At 41.3% G+C, this 25195-nt stretch overlaps 1 protein-coding gene across 1 annotated transcript in view; it reads right to left on the bottom strand.

Moving 5' to 3' along the window:
* The window catches only part of RABGAP1 (RAB GTPase activating protein 1), a 118299-nt gene that overhangs the window by 8655 nt on the left and 84449 nt on the right, over positions 1-25195 (bottom strand). The window contains exons 15-21 of the mRNA XM_016210947.2: positions 23605-23679; positions 20437-20562; positions 19724-19867; positions 18761-18802; positions 18380-18508; positions 6103-6195; positions 5558-5668 (exon numbers count right to left, since the gene is read on the bottom strand). Of these exons, the coding sequence (XP_016066433.1) occupies positions 5558-5668; positions 6103-6195; positions 18380-18508; positions 18761-18802; positions 19724-19867; positions 20437-20562; positions 23605-23679 (720 nt within the window). The remainder of the gene's footprint in view (positions 1-5557; positions 5669-6102; positions 6196-18379; positions 18509-18760; positions 18803-19723; positions 19868-20436; positions 20563-23604; positions 23680-25195) is intronic.

Below are 25195 nucleotides of genomic sequence, written 5' to 3'. Positions count from 1 at the left end.
TGTAAAAATGAGAAATCTATACATAAATTCAAACTGCAGGAAAGAAACTCACATAACAAAGGAGAACTAAACAAATGCAATTAGAGACGTCCCGCTGCTCTCTCCGTAAGTGACAGAACAAGTGGAGAGAAAGCCCGTGAGTCTATGGAAGATCCCACAACATTCAACCAATTGGACCAAACTGACATTTATAGAACATTCCACCCCCAACCACACACACACACACACACACACACACACACTCTCTCTCTCTCTCTCTCTCTCTCTCTCTCTCTCTCTCTCTCTACAGGTGCATGTGTGACATTCACCCAAACAGACCATATGGTAGGCCTTAAATATACTCTAAGATGATTAAAATCAGAAAGGAAATGTACTCTGATCACAACTGAATTAAACTGGAAATCAATAACAGAAAAATTTCTGGAAAAATCCCTAATAGTTGAAAATTGAACAACACACTACTAATTAACTCACAGATCAAATAAGAAACCACAAGAACTAAAGGAAAATAAACACAGAGCATTTCAGAGTGTGTGGGGTGCAGCTGAAATAGTGCTTTGGGGAGATTTAGAACGCAATGCTCATTTGAGGGAGGAAGAACAGTCCAAAATCGATGTTTGAGCCTCCTCTTTAAGAAGCTAGAAAAAGCAAGTTAAACTGAAATAAAAGTGAAAGGAAATAATAAAAAACAGAAATCAATAAAACAAAACATGTAAAGAAAAAAAATCAATGAGCCCAAAAGCTGGGTTTTGAAGAGATTAAAATCTGATCAACTCCTAGTCAGGCTGATTCAGGAAAAAGACACAAATTATCAGGAATGAAAGAGAAGACATCCCGACAGGTCCTTTAAACATGAAGAGAAGAAGGAAATATCAATATTTCCAAGAGAGGAAATATCACTCTATACCTATACATTTGACAACTAAAATGAAATGAATAAATTACTGGAAAGACACAAATTATTAAAAGGGACACATGAAGAATTAGAAAATCTGAATAGCACCATATCTGAAAATAAACTGAATAAATTTTCGTAGCAGAAAATAATTTATAATTAAATAATTTCCTAAGAAAATTCCAGGCCCATGTGGCTTCACTTGGGAATTAAAGATTTAATTGAGAAACAATCCTACATAAAATACTTAAGAAAATAGGAGGGAACACTTTCTAGTTCATTTTAAAAGGCCAGCATTATCCTGATATCAAAACTAGACAAAAACAGCTATAAGACAGCCCTGGCTGGTGTGGCTCAGTTGGGCATTGTCCTGTGCACCAAAAGGTTACTGGTTCAATTCCCAGTCAAGGCACATGCCAGGGTTTTGGGCTCGATCCTCAGTGGGGGGACATGCAGGAGGCAGCCAATTGATGTTAATGTTTCTCTCTCCCCTTCTCCCTTCTCTTAAAAAAAAAAAAAAAAAAAAATCAATTAAACGATTAAAAAAACAACAACTCCAAGTTTCTAGGAATGGAAGGTTGGTTTACATTGAAAAATTGATTAACTTTACACCAGATTAACAGAATTAAGAGAAATAGCAAATAATCACCTCAAAAGATTATAGGAAGCGCATATGACAAAATTCAACACCCATTCATGACAAAATGACAAAAACTCTCAGCAAAGAGGAAGCTTCCTCAACCTGACCTATGAGAAAGCTGCAGCTAACATCTGCAGCAAGGCAGTGAGGCCCACTCTCACCTTCCACGTGGTTCTGAAGGTCTCAGTGCAGGAAGGCAAGGGAAAAAGGAGTCAAGATGGAAAGGAAATAAAACTGTCTTATTCAGAGATGATTTGGCTGTGTAGATCTAAGAAATAAACCAAAAAGCTACTAAAATCATAAGTGGATTTAGCAAGGTCACAGGATACAAGGTCAAATTTTATTTCTAGAAATTAGCAATAAACAATTGGAAAATGCAATTAAAAAAGTAATACCCTTTACAACAGATTAAAATCTGTGTAAATTTGTAAACTGAGAACTCAAAAGCAATACTAAAATTGAAAAAGACCTAAATAAATGAAAATTATAATATATTCATGAACTGGAAGGTTCAATTATTGTTCAGATGTTAATTCTCAAGTTGATTTACAGAAGGCTTTCATTTCTAGAAGTTAATAAACTGATTCTAGTATTTATATAAAAATGCAAATGAGTCAGAACAGCCAAACTATTTTTTGAAAAGAACACCAAAGCTGGAGGGCTCAGATGACCTGATTTTACGATTGTAAAGCTACAGTAATTAAGACTGTGGTATTGGCATAAGGTTATTTACACATGTGGATCAATGGAGCATATATGGAATCGAGGAGACCCATTTACATAGGGTTAAGTGATTTTTTTTTTAATAAAGAAGCAAAAGTAATTCAACAGGCGGAGTTTAGCAACCTGCTCAAGGTCACAGAACTCGTAAGCAGAGGAGCCCAGGTTCATCGCAGGGCAGATGGACTCCTGGGTGTTCCCTTCACTCTCACGGGACACTGTCTCAATGCAGAGTAACCATGCCGGAACTGACACGCTCAGGCATGCTCCTGACAGCCCTGCACCAGGTGCCTTGTGAGGGTTCTCTCAGCTGAATTTCTCTTTAACAGCTGCTGTGCCAAGTAAGAAAAGTGACAGGTGAGGAATAACAAAAGTGATGTAAAATCGATGGGATATACAAAGATGGTTCTGGAAATCCTGTAAGTCACACACCAGAGCTTTTCTCTGGGTTGCAGAAAGGGAGAAGTTGAAAGGAATTAAGTTCTTTCAAAAAAGGAGTCCCTGAAGTCAAAAAAAGGTGAGAGGACCACATCCTTCGCTTCAGAACCTCGTGGTTTTCAGTGACGACAGGAAAGGAGCGAGAGAAGAACTAACCTGGAAAGGGACTCAGAGTTTAGTGTGGAGAAGGTCTGTCTTCTCAGCACTGTAGGTGGCTGGAGGGGAACCTCAGTTTGATGTTCCTGAGCCCTAAAGGCACAGGCGCCTTACTCCTCTGAGCTAAGTTAGGAGTGTGAGTTCTGGTGTCAGGCCTTCTGGGTTTCAATCTGAAGGCTCTGCCACTAACAGTGTGACCCGTTTTGCCTGTTTACTCATCAGTAAAATGGGGAATGTAATTGTATCCCTTATACAACTTGGGCTGTTCTGAGGATCTGACAAGATGGTAAATACAAAGCACTGAAAGCAGCGCCTAGTCATCACTGGCTCAAGAACATTAGCTGTAATAGGACAGTACCACCGGGCCTCCTGGACTCACGTTTTTGACATAGTTAGTGACACCAAATCATAGTGTTTTTGGTTTTTTACTGATTGATTTTAGGGAGAAAGAGAAACATCAATTTGTTTTTCTACTTAGTGAAGCACTCACTGGATGATTCTTGTATGTGCCCTGACTGGGGATCAAACCCACAACCTTGGTGTATCGGGGCGACGCTCTAACCAACTGAGCTACCTTCCAGGGCCCAAATCAGCTTCTTGTTCTACATTTATTTTGGAGACAGTATAGCATCAAAGAAAAAGCCTGGACTGGGTCAGACTCCTGGCTCTGCTTCTTCCTGGGTGACTTCATCTCCCTGAGCCTCAGGTTTCTTGTTGTTTAAAAACCCTCATCCAGAAGTGGGGCTCATGGTCCTGGCCTTACCAGGCAAGGTAAGGACAAGGATATTAGAGTTTAGCACAGTGCTTATTATCAACGTGCCACTGACAGTCACACACATCCTCAGTAAACGGGAATTCATATTATTTTTACTAGCTCTCACTTCTGATATCAGGAATTACCTAGTTCTTTGACTCCTGACTATGTCAGGATGAGACAACCTAAAAAAAGGTTTACATTGGTCAGGGTCAGGCTCCAGGAACACAGGAAGTCTAGCAATATCAGTGTTATTATCTCTGAGCCCATCAGACTGGGGGCTGCAAACTAAAAATCCACCTGGAATTTTAGGGTAAGTTGCCTTTTGACATAATTTCATTGTAGGACACGTAGCTCCTGTCCAGGACCCATTTCCCTCTCACCCCCCTTCTGCGTGGTCAGCAGCAGCTGAGACCATATCTGCTGGACACTCTCGCCCTGCCTCAGCAGTCCCTGTTCAGTGTGCACCAGCCTCCACTCACTTGGCAGAAATGTCTGATGGATGAGGGAGTGATTCACACAGTGCTTCTGCAAAGAACACAGGGCATGCTGGGAATCAGCACCGTGGGGAGGAAATGTGAACCCGATGAGCAGACTGTGGGGAATCAAAAAGCAGTGCGATCTCTAGGTTCTGGTTACTGAGGGCTAATGACCTTGAAACACCCTCCCTGCAGAAACTGAAAAAAGGAGCCTTCCCAGTTCCACCTGGTTATTTGTAGCTGACAACAAGACAAGCAGAGGAGGCTAACACTGCCTGTGCCAGGCTTTTTAGGGGGAGAAGAGGGTTCATATACACCAAATCATGTAATTCTCACTATACCCTGGGACACAGCTATTATTCCCCCTGTCCCGCCCCCCATTTTTCTCTGCTTGAAAGTAGAGTAGTTGGTATTAGAATCCAGGCCTGTTCAAGATGTTTTATTCCACTATTCTATTTATAAAGAGAATAAGAAACTGCCATTCTCTCTCTCCACCTGCCATATGAACCGCTTAGTAGAAGGACAGACTTTCAGAGATATACAGCAGTGCACAATATTTTCACACACATTGGTGGAGCAAAGACATCATAAGGGTCACAGATTCTACAGGGTTCACTATATCATGTAAGTCCCCTATAAATCTTCAACAGCCTGAGCCTATTTCTAGAACCTCAGGAAACCAATGAGCAGAAAAACAATCTTTGGAGCTTAACAGGGAAACCTCAGTCACATGCTGGCAATCTATGGCCCATGCTCCAAATCCGCCAATTCTTACAAACAAGGTTTTATCAGCAAGAAGCCCCACTCATTCGTTTACTTACTGTCTATGTGTGGCTAGTTCTGCAACAACGGCAGAGCTAAATAGTCAAGACAGAGACCATATGGCCCACAAAATCTAAAATATTTACTATCTATCCCTTTACAGAAAAAGTTTGCAACCTCTGACCTAGACCCCGAATGAGAGACTACACTGCTTCTAAGGGAAGCCTGTGGTATAGAAATGGACAAACACCTGCCAGGAAAGCCACTACCCCAAACTTGTAAGGATTAGGAAAAGCAAAGAAAAATGGCACATCTGCTAACAGAAATGACTGATGAGATCAAGCTTCCTGAGTACTGGGGCGTTATTACAGTCGGCAGTGCTTAGTCAACAGGCACAGAATATGCAAGATAACAATGTTGTTCTTGTTTTAGGGGGAGTTTAAGAAAATCATAGTGATTAAATGCTACTGCCGATTGTGATAGCTTAAGAATGAGCCAGAAGGTCTCTCAATCAAACAATGTTTGGAAAGAAGTTCAAGGACTTAAGGAGGCCTTCATAAGATAATCGCTAAGCCTCGAAAGGAGGGAGGGAAGGAATGTATCCTCAGAGGGAGGTAACTAGCTAGAACAAACTCGATAACTCAAGGATTTCACATGATTAAGCGAGAAGGCAAGTGTTTAACACAATCTCTCCCTGCAGTCCTCAGACTCACGTTATCCAGGTCCTTGCGCAGCGCAATCTTGCTGGTCACCAGCTCGTGGGCTAAGTCGTCATTTTCCTGTTCCAACCTCATGTTTGCTTCTTGTAAACGCCTATTCTCCCGCTGAAGGGTTAAAAGAAACCAGTTACACACATAAAAATCAGAGGAAAATGACAATTTCCCAGGGCTAACCCTCAAAACTACTTTGAGTCCTATGGAAATTGTGGGAGATGTAGCTGGTCCTATGTGCTACCAGTCAATACATAATCTTTTACTTTCTGCCTCCATCGAGAAATACTTAACTGGTCAAGTGACCCTGACAGGTAGTTGTGCCTTATTATTAACTGTGCCAAAGGCCACTGAACTGTAACAAACTAGGCAGCTGGTCTGAAGCAAAACAAACTTGTTTTCTTATTTGCAAACTTGAACAGAAACTTGAAACCTAGAAACAGTGGAATTGAATTTTAAAAGGAATCCAGCAAGGCTGTTACAGGCACAAGGATATGAAATGAAAGGCTGCAAGCTCCTTGCATCGCATCGGCCACAAGCTAACGAACCTCAAATCGCTCGATGGGGTCTTCTTGTTGGGCCTGCTGTTCCCTCATGGTGTGATATTCTTTTTCATATTTTTTCAGCTTCTTCTGACTAATCTGTAGGATAAACCATAACACACATTAAAAAATATCAGAAATGGCAGGCACGTCAGGGACTTCACTAAAGACGGGGCCACCCCTGTCACCATGGAAGTGGTGTTGCCTATTTCTGGAAGGAAATCATCAGAATGGGGCACAGTCCAGGACCCAGAATTCCTTCTCAGTGACTACTGTGTCCAGGGTTGTGTTGGAGATAATTGATTCAAAGGCTTTTACGGACAGTGTTAGAAGGAAGGCCTACAGAGAGCTCCTCTATCTGAGGGTCTGGGTCCCACTGACTGCAATCATCATCATCACCATCACCATGTTATTTAGCACACACCAGCACTGCTGCAGGTGCTTCCCATCTCTGCTCTCACATCACCCCTTTTGAGTATGGCATTATCATTTACATCCTCATTTTATATGCAACTTAACTGAAGTATAAGGAGGTTACATAACCTGACCAAGGTCACTCAGTTAGGGGCCGGTAGATCTAGGAGCTAGACTCCACCCCGGGTCCCAGCTGCAGCCACCTCTCTGTCCTACCACTCAGCAACTTTCCTCTCCACTAGCTCCTGTGCTGCTACCACACAGGCACAATTCTCTCTGCCGTTCAAAGCACAGTTCTGCTGATCACTCTATTTGGCTGCTCTTTCACCCCATCAAACTACTGTCTTCTTTCTCTCAAGCTTTTTCTTACCAACAACCACTGCAGACCATAGGTCTTTGTCACTTTCGCTGCTTCACAGCCCCTCTCTTCAATGTCCTTAAGTCACTGCTTAGAGTGCTCTGACTACTCTATAGAAAAGTACCCTCTTGAAGGTCACCACGTGGTTTCTTTTTCATTCCATTTGGGTTCTCTGTCTCCAACTAGACTTCAAAATCCCTTGACTTTCACGTTTTAATGTGACCAATCCACTCCTCTTCTTCCGCCCCCCCCTTCTCTTAGCTCTCCTTCTGCCCAACAGGTTGTTTCCCTCTTTCGCTGGTTAACCCTTCTCTTTCTTCAATCTGGACCATAACCAAAGGCATCCTCTCAAGATGCAACTCTTAGTCTTCTATTTGACTCCTTCCTCTAAACCACTAACCCTTTCTCTTTGGTCTTTTAAATTATATTTTTAATAATTATGAATTATAAGAAATAGAAAAGGAATAAAGCAGGTATGTGCCACTTAAGGAATGACTACAAAGCTAATAATGCTCATCCCTTCCCAAAGCTTCAATAATCAGCACTACTCTGACTTACAAATTTTACCGCCAGTTCCAGGTAATTAGGAAACTTGGAGCTAGTCTAGCCCAACTTCCTCATTTTATAGATGAAGAAACTGAGATCTAATAGGGGAGGGGACAGGCCCAAGTTTGCAGCACCTCCAATTCTCTGTCCTATGATGCCCTTTCCATCTCACTCATGCTGCCTGGCCTGGGGTCCTCTCCCACTGACTGTGGACCCTGCACTCATCAGGATGATTATAGGTCTGCTTCGACTAGAGCTGATCCTGGAGTCTGGCTGCCGCCCAAGTGGAGGCAGCCAAGAACACAGCACTCTGCCCTGGCCACAGTCTATAGAAATGTCCATTACACACTTGGGAGTGAGGCTACAAGCAGGAGAGTGGCATCTTTAAACTCAGGTCTTCTGTGGTTTAAGGCCAATGCTGGGGTAAACGTTTACTGTATATGTGATTCACGAAGAAAGCACCTAAATAAAACATCTGTGTGATCAGTAAATTTATAAACAATCCTAACAGATCAATTGTAGAGGAACAGAAACTAAATGAGGTTTGTGGGAGGCACACACTTCCTCCCAGTGCTCTCTGCTGTCAGTCTGGGTAAATGACAAGGGGTCTAGATGTGAGGCTCCCTTTAGTGCTTCATTAAAAAAAAAGAAAAAAAGAATTGACACCAAATCCTACAAAACATTCTCATAAATCTTCAGGATTCTCCAACTTTTCATTCTCACGCCAGGGCAAGGAAGAACTAACATTTCCCCCCTATAAACAGATTTTAAAGGCTAATTACAAAATAATTTCTTCTACATTTCATTATTCCTTATTATAAATGCTTCACTCTTAGACCTAAAGGGCCGCTTCTCCCTCAGCACCACCATAGCTGTTCTTGGCTAAGAAGCACCTGGTAAAAGCAGGGCCCTTTACATTTGGTTATCTTTATGGCTCTTCGATTTTTGTGACAGGATATGGGTACTTCTTTATGTGTTTCCCATGTTTTCCAAGTGTTCTGCATTGAGCATAAATTATTTTTATAATTAACTAAACAAAATACATGCTGTTAGAAAGAATTCTCATAATTACTCTGGGCTTCTCTAACAGGACTGAGACTGACACAGACAAAGCTCCACATCTTCCGCAGAGCCTGTTGGTCCAGAGTTCTGACTTCTTTACCAGCCCAGGCTCCCTGTCCACTGCTCAGCCTCACTGGTTCTTGGTCTCTCTCTTTCCCTCCCTTAAATGCCTTACCCCCAACCCCATCACAAACAAGAAAAATAAAATAAAAACAACATTGCTTATAAGGCTCACAGCTGATCCCGACTTCTGCACCCACAAAAAAGACTGATGCCTGATACCTGAACGGGAAATCGAGACACACCAGTAGCAAAAGCACCAATTCAAGCCTCCACATGAGGCTACACCTAGGAGAGACCAGCAACCACCTCTCAGCCCGCCTGTCCTATTATCAATGCCTCCAGGTTGGAACAATGTCTCCCTCATCACTGTCCCCTGCCCATGCACAGAGTGCCCGGAAATGCTGAATTTCATGGACCATTCTTTACATCGGCCTTTCTTCTGAATGGAAATGGCTAACAAAATAAGTGTACGGCGCCAGCCTGGTCCCTCTGCCTGGATGAACCCACACCCTCTCCACCTTTCAGACCAGAGCTCCAACATCACTTTGTTAGGAATCCTTCCCTGACACCTCCTTCCCTCCACTGGGCCAGGTCTTTCGTTATATATTCTCATAGCATCAGGGCAACTCCTCCATGGCATCTGTCCAAGTCCACAATCATATATTTATGTGCTTACTTAATTGTCTATCTTCCCACTAGGAGCAAGCCGCCTCTGTTTTGCTTACCACCGTATCTCCAGTGCCTAGTTCAATGCCTGGAACACATCGGGATTCAATGATCAGATGTTGAACAATCAAAGCCAATGGCCCTGCTTTTAACCTAATCAGGATACAGCAGGGGCATTTACTTACCTAACAGCTAGAGCGCCACTATGGGCAGTGTTCTTTGCTAGGCATTAGAGATACAAAGACATACAGCAATCACAACATGCAAACTCCACAGGGCAGGAACTCTGTGAAATTCCTAATGCCTGGCCCATAGTGAGCATGAAAATACTTAATGAACAGAGACCTAGTACCCACTCTAAGAAGTCCAAGGGCCATGTTGTCTGTCTCTTACTTACACCAGTAACATTTTAATTGAATTCAGGAAGTAGGGCAGCTATGGAATCAGCCCCCGAGCTCAGAATCACACCCACTGTCAGCTGACTTCTATCAGAAGGCTGTGGAAACCACAGCTTCACACACAGTGGCATTTTTGCCCTCAGAGAGATCTGAGCCCTGGCCAGGTGGCTCAGTTGGTTAGAGCATCATCCCTTACACCAAAAAGGTTGTGGGTTTGATTCCCGATCAGGGCATATACCTAGGTTGTGGGTTTAATCCCCAGTAGGGGTGAATACGGGAGGAAACTGATCAATGTTTCTCTCTCTCACTCCCCTTCCTCCCTCTCTAAAAATCAATAAAAAAACCACAAAAAACAAAACAACATATCCTCAGGTGAGGATTAAAAAAAGATTATATTGGAAATTTTTTTGTTTAAATGTACTTTTGGGGGGGAAAAAATTCTAATAGTTTCCTGAGATAAGACTGAGTTTGTAATTTAGGTAAAACCAAGTTCATACCCCAATGCAATCTGTACAAAGGTTCTTAACACTTAGGAACAGAACCACTCTAAAAGTGTCCTGAGAGCCATCGTTCCCATAAAAAGCATTGTCCCCATAAAAGAGCACAGAAGGCAACTCTGCCCCCACCCCACCCACAGCAACAGAACATTCTACATACCATTTCAGAGGACTCATGGGCTCCCCGAGGCCCATCCACATTCCCCAGTTAAGAAACTTGAATTAGATAGTGGATACTTGGAACATGCCAGTTTGATACTTTGGTACAAGTACAGATTTAGTCCCAAATCTCTCCCCTTGGATAATGAATGCTCTCTCTTAAAACATGTGCTACGTGCCCTGGGAAAGGTGGTCCCTGACCAGCCCCTGGCACAGGCAGGGATGTCAAGGCCCACAGATGGAGAAAGAGTGGCTGAGGACTTGTGTGGGAGGGAGGTGGTACAGTTTGCAGGTGGACAAACCAGGGCTCAGTCCTGGCTCTGCTGACGACGCAATGTGACTGAGGTCAAGCTGCCTTATTTTGGCCTCAGGTTCCTCATCTGTGAAAATCACAACAGTCCTTATAAGGACTACTGTTATGAGGATCTCATGATATAAAATACTTAAAGAGCTCAGAAGAGTGCCTGGCACACAGTGAGGTCTTTTTACTTAGCAGTAGCTACTACTTGTTATTAATAGTAACATCTCCATTCTTGTCCTGAAACAGAGGCAGAACTAGGCCTCTGTACGTGTGCTGCAGACAAAGCCCATTTCACACAGAAGAGCAGGAAGTGGGCTGCTGATAGGAAGTAGGAGCTGATTTCCAAGTCTGGCTTAAGAAACTGTTTGCACAGGTCAGAACACTTACTGGGCTGGCGGCACAGGGAGTCAGTGAAGGTGGGAGGCTGAATGTTAGTAGCTCTGCATGGCAAGGTTCAAGGATGTTGTGTGGGTGTGTGGGTGAGTGGGGTGAGTGGGTGAGTGGGTGAGTGGGTGGGAAGAGGTCTTGTACATTAAGAGATCCTGCCCCAAAGTCCTCATAGCTAAATAAAGAAATCTGACTCAAGCCCATCTTCCCTTTGTTGAATGCTTGGGGCAAGAACTTGGTTTTTCAGTTATTAATTAAAAGAATCTGAGATTTACATAGGACTATCAAGATAACCAGATACCTCTACACCTATTTATGAAATCCTCCGAACTCCTCTCTGAAATGGGTAAGGCAAAGATTATCGCCCTCATTTTACTGATGAGGGATTGAGACCTAGACAGGTAAAGTCAAGGACCAAGTCTGCTAAGTGGCGATGCCAGCACAAGAACACAAATCTGGGGTGATTCCTGCTTCTTGCCCATCTCTGTAACATGTTTAGTAGTGCGTACAGTTCTTGGCACATAAGAAAAGCTATAAATGTTGACTTGGGCTGACTCAAGGAGAATAGATGCCTGGGCGGAGGAGGTCAAAAAAGAGCAGGCCAAGAGGTCACTGGTGTTTGAGGGATGGTGATAGTGACCATCAGGAGAGCAGCAGCTACATTAAGGCATCATCTTACTGCCCTCTCTTCAACCTTTTGTGTTAACCTGCCTTGGGTCACATGGCAGAGGCACAGCCAGGACAGAGCCAAGGGCCGTGCGACTCCAAGGCCGGCACTTGTAACCACTTGAAACAAATCAACATTCTATTTAATCTCTGAGCCTTTTTATTTAATTTGTTCAAATAGTTCAGACTCAAACTCCCTCAAAGATCACTAAATAGAATTAGGTATTCTGGTTCTACCATCAGAGTATTTTTCTAAAATGCAGAAGCAAATTAGCAGCAGAGAAGCCAAACACAGATCAGGACCAAGAGAGACCAACTTACTCATATAAGAAGGTAGTGACCACTGCTCCCCTGTGACACAAGCTTGTCCTAGTCATTCAATCCCTCACTTACAGTAAAGCACAATGACAACAGCATTGACTTTAGAGCTCTGAAATTCCCAGGATCTAATCCCTACTCCATCACTTAGGAACTTTTGACGCTTTGAGAACTTTCTTCAATTTTCTAAGTGTCATATACACATTTGAAAAATGACCTCATGTGGTCACTGCAAGGACTGATTTACTATGTGTACACACTATGAAGACTCTGTGAACACATCAAGACTGATGGATAAAAAGTCAACACAGAAACAGTGACTAAATGGCACACTAGATCAGATGGATTTAATTGATATTTACATACCATTTCACCCCAAAGCTGCAGAATATACATTCCTCTCAGGTGCACGTGGTTCATGCTCAAAGACAGACCACATGTTAGGACACAACTAGTCTCCACAAGTTCAAGAAGACTGAAATCACATCAAGCATCTCAGATCACAAGGGTATGAAATTAGAAATAAACTACAGTAAAAACACTCAAAAACATTCAAACACATGGAGGCTAAATAATGTGTTATTAAACAATGAATGGGTCACCTATAAGATCAGGGAATAAGTAAAAAACTCCCTGGAAACAAATGAAAATGAACACACAATTACTCAAAATCTATGGGACACAGCGAAAGCATTCCTAAGAGGGAAGTTCATAGCGCTGCAGGCCTACCTCAAAAAGCAAGAAAAATTGTTAGTGAACTATCTAACCCTACAACTTAAAGAATCAGAAAGCTCCCCTGTGAAGCCGTCAGGACCAGGGCTTTTGTCTGCTGAGAGTTTTTTTATTGCTGCTTCGATTTCATCAGTTGTTATTGGCCTATTCAGGTTTTCTGATTCTTCCTGATTCAGTTTTACATGATCTCACTCATATGTGGAATCTAATAAACAAAATAGACTGAGGAACAAAACAGATCCAGAGACATAAAGGCAAGGAACAGACTGATGCATCTCAGTGGGAAGGAGGGGGTGGAGGAGTGGATGGGGAGAGATTAATCCAAGAACTTATATGCATATATGTATAACCCATGGACACAGACAATGGTGTGGTGAGGGCCTGGGGTGGGGGCGGGGTGAGGATGCAGGGTAGAGGGGATCAATGTGGGAGGAAAAGAAGGGGGGATATCTGTAATACTTTCAACAATAAAGATTTAAATAATTTTTTAAAAAAAGAAAAAAGACTGATGAAGTCACTCACTGCAATCATAGAGCTTAAAATCCTAACACACACTAACTACACAAATGATCTGAACAGAGAATGAAATTCAAACTAGTGTGGCTTTTAGCTCTTGAATAAAAATACCCCCCAAGGGCAAAGATTCCCAAATGCCAAAGAGTTTTCTGTTTCTCCAAATAGCAAGTGATTAGGATTACATTATTCTGGAGATACTGCTATTTGGTTTTTGTAATAATATTTAGTCTTACAGGTAGTTTGAAGTCTAGCACAATCACCTTATGTTTGAAATAACAATTCAAATGAAACAATGGTTCAGAAATCACATTTCACCTTAGGCAGGATTCTACAATAAAAGGGTCAAGTTAAGAAACCCACTGAGCCTTCTCTTTCAGTATGGCTCCTGCTTCTTCTAAACTAGCCTCACATGTCTGACTTATTCTCTAAAATATGTATAAACATAAAGAAACTGTTGCTCTCACATATTTCTCAAATCATTAAATGTGACTAAGCAATGCATAGCAGAGCTATGAGTATGAAGGGGTTGTGGAGCTAGGACCATTCATGAATTTCTGAAACAATTTTTAAAACAGAAATTCCTTATAGACCTTATATTGGAAGTGGAAACAATTTTTCTATTTCAGGACACTGACCCAGAAAAACAGGTAAGTCAATGGACAGCTAAATGAGTTGTGATGCATGTTGTTAAATTTTAGATTAAGAGCAGGGGATCAAAAACCCCTCAAAAAATAAATATATCAGTCCCATAATAAACTAAGGACAAGGAGGGAGAAGAGAGAAGTAAAAGGGTAGAAAAGAGAGAAAAGTAAAGAGAGGCAAGTAAAGACAGACACAGAAAAAGATTTAGAGAAAAGGGACACATAGGTACAGGGAGGAATACAGACTTTTTTGAACAACACCCCCATCTCATGGTCGTTTCAGGTATGGACACAACAAACAACTCCCCTTGTACTTGTGCAATGAGAACAGGCAAGTACAATGGAGTGGAAAGCACTGTGAATATAAAGTCTGAAAGCCCGAGTTCCACTAGGGCTCATCAGTATCCAGCCAGTACCAGACGGGTAAGTTAGTTAACTTCTATAAGCCTCAGTTTCCATACTTGATTTGCCCTACATACCTCACAGGGCACCATAAGGAAGAAATGAGATACTTCTAGCAACTATACAAATACCAGAAATTACAACATTATATATGTTAAAACACAATAACGACAACAAGAAAAACAGGTATTTGTTTCCTGGACTGGCATGTGTGGCAAAGTATTCCCAATTCACACCTTAATCAGGAAGTACAACTTTGAAAACCAAGCCACAATTTTTAAAAAACAAAAAAATGGAGTGGAATTTCAAAGAGTCAGTCAATGTTTCCTTTCTAAATTCTACACCAAAAGGTCCAAAAGCTAGTTTCCAAACCATTCCATAGCAGGATCCCCCTTTTCCAAGTCTAGAGGGTCTCCGCACCCCCAAGTGATCACACACATGCCCTGTGCTGACTGAGGCACTACCAACCCCATGCAGCCCACATAACACACACAGGGCTTGCCAAGGATTTTCTTACTTCTGAGCTGGCAAATTATACTGTGACAGGTTCTTTGCCAATAATTGGCTCAACTGTTGCCTCTATCTCCCTTAATATCTCCCTTAATATTTGCCAGTTTTAAGTATAGCTGCCAGAGCACAACTAATCATCACTAAACTGTACACACCATGTCCCACCTTTTAGCAGAAAAAATCTCATTCTCTCATGTCCTGGTGAATCTGTAAAAATCTCCAATGCTGTGAATCAATTTTTTAAAATTACTGTATCTTCCTCACCCTGAAGCCATGTGCAAGTAGGGGTATCATCCAGGTGCACCCTGGCCAAGCTGAGTTCTCCAGGGCGAGAAGAACTTATGTATCAAAGCACAAAGTGTGTGTGCTGTGCAGCCTTGTCTGCCTTTACTCCTTGAAAGCACAGGCAAGAAAAAGAAGACATTAGACACCGCCCATCTGGACTATGGAAATAAAGGACCCATGTATTATTAAAGTGTTTCAAGCTAATGGAAGCCCAAAAGGTAAAACCTTAGGCTGGAAGCTACTTTTAAGCCTTGCCCAAATCCATGTTAACTCTTGTTTGTAAACCACTTGGTAGAAACTCAACAGCATATTCATTTATTCACTCATTCAACAGCTATTTTTATGCCAGACCCTGTTCCTGTGCTGGGGATTCGGAAGTAAACAAGAGATAAAGTCCCCTCTGTCACAGGCTTAATTCTAGTGTAGAGGGGAAATTAATAATAAAATAAACATAAAATAATATGAAGCAGTGATGAGTGGAAAATAAGATATAGTAAGGAGATAAGGTTGGGGGACCTGCTACTTTAGACACTGTAATTAGAGGAGGCCTCTCTGATGGCACGATATTTGAGCCCAGGACTGAATGAGGCAAGCGAAGCCAGACAGACACCAAGGAAAGCGTTACGGGCAGAGACCAGCCAAGGCAAAGGCCTGAGGAGTGATATGTTGGCATGTTTGAGACGGCAAGGAGGCCAGGGTATCTGAAGTGGAAAGAGAAAGGGGGGGAAATAGTAGGAGATGAAATCAGAGAGATGACCAAGAGGTCAGATGGTGCCACGCCTTACAGGCCAAGGCTAGAACTCGAGTGTTATTCTAAGACGCAATCAGAGTTTTAAGCAAGGGACAGATGGGATCAAGAAAAGCCTGGGAGGAAACCACTGTGGAAACGGGAGGACCAAGCAGTCTATTGGAATATTCCAGGAGAGAAGTGATGGTGATGGTTAGGCTAGGGTGTTAGTGATGGAGGGAGCAGGAAGTGACCAGATTTAGGATATATTCTGATGAAACGGCTTGGATGTGGAGTAAGAAGATGGGGAGTGAGAGAGAAAGAGAAGTCCAGGTACCTGAGCAACCAGCCAGGAACCATGAACTGAGACAGTACACTGAGGAAGAGGCAGGTTTTGGAGGGAAGAAATCACAAGTAAAAGGCAGATCCTCATGTGTGAACCAGGCTGAGGTGGACTCAGAGAACCTTGGGGCTCACTTGGTTCTCTGCTCTCTGCACAAAGCGAGCATCACTGAGAAGTGTTTTATATCTGTGTCAAAACCAGAGAGGAAGTAATCATAGCAGCAGCCACCATTTCTTAACCTGTACTAGTTACCAGGCACTGTGGTAATTAGGCACTGAACATATGCTGTAGTTAATCCTCATACACAAAAGCACTGAACCTCAGTACCTGGCACGTGGTAGAATGCCATTAAGGGTTATCCATAATACTTGTGAAATGTGTCACATTTTATTTTGAATAACTTCAATGATTACCTTAATATCTAGAAGGTCTATTTCCTTTTCTTTTTAAATACCCCATTCATTTAATCTTATGACTTCTATTGTTTCTTGGGCTAATTGGTAGTTTTTGTATCTGCCCTTTCAAAAACACAGCAGCAAGTCCGAGGTCCTAACTACATGCAGTAGTTTGGTTTCAGCTGCCTGCAAAAGGCCCAGTCATACCGTGTGTCTGTCTGAGCATTAAACACCTACCTACGCTTCCACAGGCCACGGGATGCTGTTCTACCAGTTCACATACACTAGCTTCGAGCTAATTTGCTTCAGGTACCTGAGCATTCCTCTTTTTTCTTTCAAGTTCATCCAGGTATTTAAACATTTCTTGGGTCACATTTTATTTAACATCTCCAAGTGTCTAAAAAAGGGTAGCCTGCATTAGTTTAGTCTGACATATAACCAGGACCAGAGTCTGATATTAGTGTACAGATGAGGAGACTGCCCCTTAAATAAACGACTGGCTCTGAATTCAGGTCTCCCAGATGCCCAGCCCTGCTCTATTCTGTAGACAGTGAAGCTTCTCGCCCACATCTGCCCTACACACTAACTGCAGCTCTACCCTCTGGAGTCACAGGAAGTAAACACAATAGTCAGTCTCTTACGCACCCTAAAGACTCTGAATACAACTACTTATTCTGTCCCCCATTTGCCTCCAGCAGCAAATCCCAAACTAAACTTCAATTACTTTTTCTTCTTCCTTAAAAATAAAATTTTATTGTAACATGAACAAAGGAACTCCTATATTTTTTTACCTTAAAAAATTATACAAATCATAAATGCCATTGGAAGTGAAAAAATGGAGTGGGTTTCCTTTATGTATTATTAGTTTCTTATTAGGGAATTTCTGACCACAACAATAAAGACCGAAAGTTAAAGGACAGCACAGTGAATCACAAAACCTGTGCTCTGCCACTAGCTGTAAGACTCTGGGGGGGGTACAGCCTTTGTGTTTTGGTTTGACTTCAAACTGGGAATGGTAATATCTCTCGTACAGTTCAAAGCCTGGGGGAGGCAGTAAGATTAAATGCACAGGATATAACACATATGAAAATATTTGGAAGTCTGAGGGGTGAGAAAAATGGAGATGTTGGTCAGAGGGTACAAACTTTCCATTTTAAGATGAACAAGTTCCAGGAACCTAAGATAGAGCATGGTGGCTACAGTCAACAAGGCTGTACTGTGTACTTGAAAATTCCTACAAGTAGAGCGTCAACATTCTCACCAACACAACAAAATGGTAATTTTGTGAGATGAAGGGTGTGTTCACTAATCTTACTGTGGTAAACATTTTGAAATATATACATGTATCAGATCATCACACTTATACCTTACACTTACATAACATTATATGTTATTTATATCTCGATAAAGCTGGAGAGAAACAGAAGTACCTAATTTGGGATCCTATGGGAGCATTTTAGGCCTAGACTGTGAAGGAAAAGCAAAGTGCCAAAAAAATTCGTTACAACTCATGAATTGATATATAGTGCACATCTGGCATTTTCGAGGTTGTCTGTGGTTTTATTTTTTATTTTTCATGTGGGGAAAGTTGTTATTCTTAATTATGTTAACCAGAAGAATTTTATTTTCTCTATATTGTATTATGTAAGTTAAATAAAGGAAGAATTATACAAAATAAGGAGCAAGTCTATAAAAAATATATATATGGAAAAAATATACAATACAAAAGAAAACGTTATCACTTTAATGTATTATAAATGTTGATAGTTTGATCAGGAATAGAGACATTAACTGAACAACAGAAAAATAAATGCAATTAATGCAAAACTATTTTATCTTCATATTGAGACAGTAGTTGAACAGAAAAATATACTATATTAATGCAAAACTATTTTACCTTCATGTTGCAAGCCAATTCCATGAGCTTCTTTGCGTTCTCTTCTGAGCGGTACCTCTTAGGAAGCTGGACCCTGAAGAATTTCAAGGCACCTTCAAAGTCTGTCAACAGCAAGTCATCCTTGGACGTCTGGAAAGAAGAAAATACAGATGTGTAGAGGAAAGGTTCTTTGCTTTGAAGATGCACAAGCAGCATTTTATAATCCCAGCAGCTTTATAATCCCCAGAAGATACTTCTCAGCATTGCCACAGCCACGTGCACATCTCCACTGCCAAGGACGACATCAGAACATAGTGGCCACTTAGAACGAGACTAAGACAAAGCTACTGAAAGTGCTGAACAGAGAATGACAGGTAACTCAGCTTATGCGTAAATGTGTACCTTCAATAATCCAAGGGCGACATTAAAAATAACACTTATTCCCTAAAAGAGAAAACAAAAAAGAACATTTTCAGTGTTTACATCTGGACTGTTTATCTTCAGAATACCCCCCAAAAGCTCCTAGATTTACTGAATTTTGAGTCCCACCTGCGGCTGCCTTGGCAGGGGCAAGACCAATGATTTTGCAGGCCATCTATAGCCAGCGGGCTGGATGTTCCCACCCCTGCTCTAGACAGTGAGATTAGAAGTATCTTTACATCTTTTTGCTTGTATTTTCTAAGTTTCTATAATAAACATATATATTTTTGAATTTAGTTACTTTTTTCTTAAACACATACACACACACCCCCAAACCCAAAACCATGCTGTGGTAAAGACTGTTATTTAATATCTACTTTCTTTTAGCAACAGACACCCCCTCCCCGCAATTTTTAGCAAATTCCTACCAAACTTAAAAATAAAATCTCTTTTGCAGATAGGTGTGGTCATGTACCTAAGTTCATTTCCACTTACCAATATGAGGTAAGTGGAAATGCAGGTGCAACTTCCAGGAAGTCTCTTTTAAAAAGAGGACATGCACCCTCTCCAGTCCCCTATCCCTCCCAGCTCTCATTGGCCATACAGATGAGAGTCGCACTCTGGTGAAGGCAGGTTACTGCCAATCCCCGACTTCTTCTTCATGAAAAATAAACCTCTGCCTTATTTAATTGCTGTTGTTTTGGATTTCTTAAAAAATTCAGCCAAACCTAATACTAATTAATACTAAACTCTAATATAGGATTTATTTTTTAAGCAGAGAGGGCCTTTAACAAAACACGATCGTTAGCTTCAGCCCTAAGGAAGAGTCACTGAAACTTGGATTTCCCAGCACTGAAAAACAACTGAGCAGAACAAGTTCTGTTCTGACAGCTGTCGTGGAAGGACAGTGCAGTAACCCCGAGTGCTGCGGCCGCCGATGCACACCTCACACAACAGCAGGTCGATGATGTGGAAGACCATGTAGAGAGGGAACTTTGCGGTGAAGAGGGTGAGGAACCACTGGGAGGCGTACATGTGCGCTTCAAGGCTTATCTCCAGGAAGTGGTTGTACAGGTCTGGAATGTACTCCTGAAACAGCAACTAATTAGTTTTAGGCACATATGCAGCTATTGAGCTCCCACTCAGGAGCTCATAAATCTAACAGGAATAAGCCAAAGAAGTCACATACTTGTGTTTTCCTAAAAACCTCCAAGTACTCAGAAGAACACGCATTATCTGGTATTAAACTGGCACTATGCTCCCTTGTCCAGTCCACAAGCTAGCTCTAAAGAGGAATCCCCAAAATGGTGACAAATAAGTGGAAAGGCAGTTTGAAAGTTTGTTTCACTTTGTTCTGAGATTCCTAACCAATCAGCGCCAGTGTTCTGGCGAATATTTCCTGACTGAGTGTGCTGTGTTAAAGGTCCTACAGTCTTCTGATATTCTGTGTGTTTTATGACACTGAAAACCCAGCTTACAACCATCAGGCTCACACCTTGGCATCATCATCATCATCACGTCATGAAAAACAAACAAAAACGCCTGTCCTTCACCCTGATGGCTAAGGCCACACCACTGCTCCTCGGCACCATTTCATCAACCCACCTCTCCCCAGACTGTGCTCTAAGTGGCAAAGGCAGGATGGTTTCTTTTTTTACCTGCATGAGGCGCTCCAACTGGTAAAATTTGCAATGCAAATCTTCAAAGTTTTGCTTAAAAAGTTCCCTGAGACCATAATCAAACATGATCTTGACCAGAACACTGAATGCCTGTTCTTCAGGCATCTGTTAACAGAAAGGAAATGGCAGAGGGGGAAAATAAATCACAAAACATATACAGAAGTTTTCTCAGTATACTAAATTCATCCTTCTATGCAGTAATTCAGTGCTTAACATTCATTCACTCAACAAATATTTTTTTTAAAAATTAATTTTAGACAGAAACATTGATGTGAAAGAGAAATGTTTATCAGTTGCCTCCCGCATGCACCCCGGCCAGGGATTGGGCCCACAACCTGGGTATGTGCCCCGACCGAGGATCGAACCCTCGGCCCTCTGGTATATGGGATGATGCTCCTACCGACTGAGCCACGCCAGCCAGGGCTCAACCAAGAAATATTTAATGATGCCTACTCTATGTCAGACACTGTTCCTGTCCTCGAGGAGCCTCTCATACACCCAGACACAATAGCTATAATAGTTACCACAGAAAGATGGTGAGAATACAGGAACAGGAAAGCCTGAGTCAGCCTGGGGGAGACAGAGAGGCTCTGCAGGGAGGTACCTCACTGTTGTTAAAAAAGATGGCTAGAGAAACCTTACATATTCTAAGGCGTGCAGTAATGCTTAAATTACTATAGTTAACACTTACAGTAATACTTAAAATACTACAAAAACCCTACTTCTATTTACAGATGTTACCCATTTATAATACCTATATCTTCCTTAACTTTATAGAAAAATATTTCCCTGAGAGCCTGGCACAATGTCTAGTTTTCAAAATAGAAAAGCAGCACTGAAAATGTTATTTAAGGCTTGTGTGAATGTAGCAAGCTTTCAAAATGTCAAGAAGGTGGGCGGGCTTCTGTGGAACAAGAGGATGGAGGTGGGCTGAGCACAGAAATTACTGGAATAAATCAGAGCTAAAGAGCAAATCAGGTGAAGTAATAAATAAGAACAATACAACATATTATTACTGGAAAGCTAAGGATTTGGGGCAAAGGACCAGACCTTTGAGGTCTCTGTGAAAGGCAACTTCACTCTTCCCCACTGAGGGAGACATGGTCTGACCCGGAGTGGCCTTTCTGTTAGGCAGTGCATCTGCCCTCATGCTGACATTTACCTAACACAATGTCAAGCAGCAGAGATTCAAACCGACACACTGTGGACTTGATCAGGAAATCCATTTTAAAGGGGTTGTGATATTTGAATGGGGATAAATGTCCTTGGACTGAAGTTGAGAACAAAGACAAACCACATAGGTTAGTGCGACTGAGAAAGTAAGTCTGCCTAAAACAACAAAATTTAAAAACTTTACCTGTTGATGGATGTGTTAATTAGCTTGATTGTGTGAGCATTTCACAATGTATATGTATATCAAATCATCACATTATATATACACACACACACACACACACACTTGACTTTATTAATGTCACAGTTTTATCATATTTTTACATGCCAACCAATCAATACCAATAAGCTAGGTTCAGTAACAAGACAAAAAGTGTTTTTTGTTTTATTTGTATTGCAACACAAAATGGCTTAAAACTCTTCCAAAGCTTCCCTTGCTTAGAGAAACAAAGTCCAGCCTTCTTGGCCTGGCCTCAAGGGACCCGCTAGGCAGGTCTCGTTGCCCCTCAGCTCCCTCTCCTCTCCCCATCACTCATCATGCTCCAGTCCTACTGTCCTTTCAGTTCCTTCCATATGCCAAGTTTTCCCAATTTCAGTGCTTCTGTATATTGTACTATTTCCTTTTCTGGGAATGTTCTATTTTCTACTCTCTTGCTTTTCAAAATACTTTTATTATTTTCATAACAATATTAAAAAAGTTAAATGAGAACCCTTCTCATTTTTCAGGGTTCACCTTAAAGGTTACCTCCCCAGAGGAGCCTGGAATCTAAACTTGGCTCCCTTGTTATAATCTTGCATCAAACTTTTTACTTACTATGTCTTCACAGCGCCACTGAATTAACGATGTGCTCGTGTGACGTTTTGCTCACAGGTGGCCAGCTTCCCCTGCTCTGTGTCTACAAGGGTTGGGACCAAGTCTACACTATTTTCTCCTGGTCTCTAGCACAGTACAGTCCGTACAGGTGCTCAAAACTCTGTTAACATCACCTGTGTGTTTTTGCTAAACACTAACTTGAATCATCAGGAAATGATCAGACAAATCAAGAATGTGGGATGTTTTACAAGATAATTTGCTAAAATGTTTCAAGACTGTCAGTGGTATGAAATACACAAAAAAGGCAAGGGGGTAGTTTAGATAAAGAGAATAAAGAGAAGTTAACGACCAAATGCAATGCTGGAATCAATCACATGCAGTTCAATGATCTGGGTTCAGAAAAAATACCTATAAAGGACTTTGCTGAGTAAACAACTGGGGAAAACTGAATGTGAATTGTGTATAAGCCAATACTAAATCAGTGTGGAATTTCTTGGATGTGACTGTGATACTATGGTTATGTCCTTAGGAGATTCATGCTCAAGCATTGTGAAGTACTTTGATGTTTGCTACTGATTTACCAAAAAAAATTTTTTTGATAAAAAAATAAAGCGTGTGTGTGTGTCTGTGTGTGTGTGTACGAGGAAATGCAGAGGAAGAGAGAGAAATCAGCTGTAGAAAAATATTAATTAGTAAATTAGGTGAAGAGTATATGGGTATTACACCTTGAGATTTTTTGAATTTTGCTATAGATCTGAAAAAATATAAGTTGGAGAATGAATGAAAAAAATAGCACTAAAGAAAATCAACTTCTCAGCCTCCCTCCCACCCCAATACATAAATCCCCAAACAAATACTAATGATGTGGTTATTTTAGAGAAGATAAAATGTCCCCAAGGGTCCAACTAAGACCAAAGTCTATACAATCATCCTAGCAATAAAAATGAAGTCTGCCCTTGTACCAGTTTTCAGCACTCTCACTTATTCTCACGTTTCTCTTCCACGATGACATTAAATTATGAAAAAGGTTTCCAGATACAGGAGTTAAAACTCATGCCCTAGAGTCTGGTCAAAGCCAAAATAAAACCACGCTCAATTATAAGACAAGGATAAACTGAGGCAGGCCATGTCTAAATCATAACAGAGGCTCATTTACTCACATGGAGAAGCAGAACAGCAGCAAGAAATGACTGGCCCTGACAATAGCCAATCTCTTCATCATACACAGAATAAGCCTGAAAAAAACAACCAACACAGGAGGTGTAAACGAATGTAGTCACTCGTGGGTCAGATGCCCTGTAGTACCTTGAACACAGAAACCTGGAAGGTGCTAACCACACTCCTCTGGGGCATTCTGATGGTCAATGGGTGATGCAAACATTTCTCTCCAAGCCCATTTTTTATTTTACAATAAATAAAACTGTCACCATGCCACCTTCTGTTGCCAAGGAGCAGGGAAGGTTAAGCAAACACCACTTCGGCACTAAAAAAAGGTGGTCATAACTCCTTGTCTTTACTCATGCTTTTCCCTCCATCTGAAAAATGCTTCCTTCAGGCTCCAAACATATTCCATCCTTCAGAATTCCCTCTTCTCTGCGCTTCTATGGCACTTACTACACATGTATGGTTGTTAGGGCACTTACCTCACTGCATTTTAAACATCCATCCTCTCGTGACTGAGCTGCTCATGGGCTGGAGTGATGCCCCAGCAGACCTACCTAGCCAGCACCTCACACACAGCAGGCACTCACTAAACATGTTAATGTTATTCATCTTTGTTCTGGGAAAAAGTCTTCTGGCAAAGACACCAAAATACAGTTCTCTCTGCAGTGCCAGTAATAACTTTTCTGATAAGAGGGACTGCTCTGAAACTGCTTGTGGGTTCTCTGGAATTCTTATTTTGTATTTTTCTTGGCAATAGAAGATCACTACCCATCTCTCCGAACATTATCTTTAACAGAATATTGACATCTAACATTCCTTGTGGTTTGCTCTTTGGTTCTTCAGTTGTTTTTCAGTCTTGTTTTTATGATTAATATTTATAGTTCTCATGTAAGTCGTGGTGGAAAGGGGAATTCCTATAGATTCAAGATGCTATTTCCTGTTTGACAAATTTATTTCTAATAAAACTCCCTTTATGCCAAGGTTCCTCTGTGTCCCAAGAAGGCAGAATTGGGTATGCTCAGAATTCACATCACTTAGCAAAATATTATGCCAATGCTTATTAGATGAAAATTCAGTCAACACATACACAGGTTTTATCATTAGACTCTGGTAAAACTCTAGCTTTTAAATATACATATTATAATCAGGCTTTCATTCAGGTAAAATTCAATATAATTCCATTAGATTCCCCCATCTGATCAAAGCTTATGTGATGAGAGGGCCACAGAACGAGAAACACATACTTTTCCAAAGATAAGATACGCACAGTATTTAGAAATGAGCTGTTAATGATACAATAAGGCACCATTCAAATGTGTTAAACTGAACTCAAATGTGTTAATACCAACGTTGTTAAGACTGTACCAACTAGTAGTAATATAGACACACATGGCTCAGTGTTTGTGAAGGTTATCAATCCACCGCTGATTGTTCAAGAAACACAGGCTTTGGAGTTAGAGCTGGGCTGAAATCCCACAACAGCTAATGTCTAGGTCTAGATCTTAAACCCATTACCTATATTCTTTATTTGTAAGATGAGACTAATCAGAGTATTTCTATCATAGAGTTGTGTTACGTCCCAGTCCT

The sequence above is a fragment of the Miniopterus natalensis genome, chromosome 12, assembly GCF_054644295.1.
Source record: "Miniopterus natalensis isolate mMinNat1 chromosome 12, mMinNat1.hap1, whole genome shotgun sequence".
Taxonomy (NCBI): Eukaryota; Metazoa; Chordata; class Mammalia; order Chiroptera; family Miniopteridae; genus Miniopterus; species Miniopterus natalensis.
This window is presented reverse-complemented; position numbering and strand designations above follow the sequence as displayed.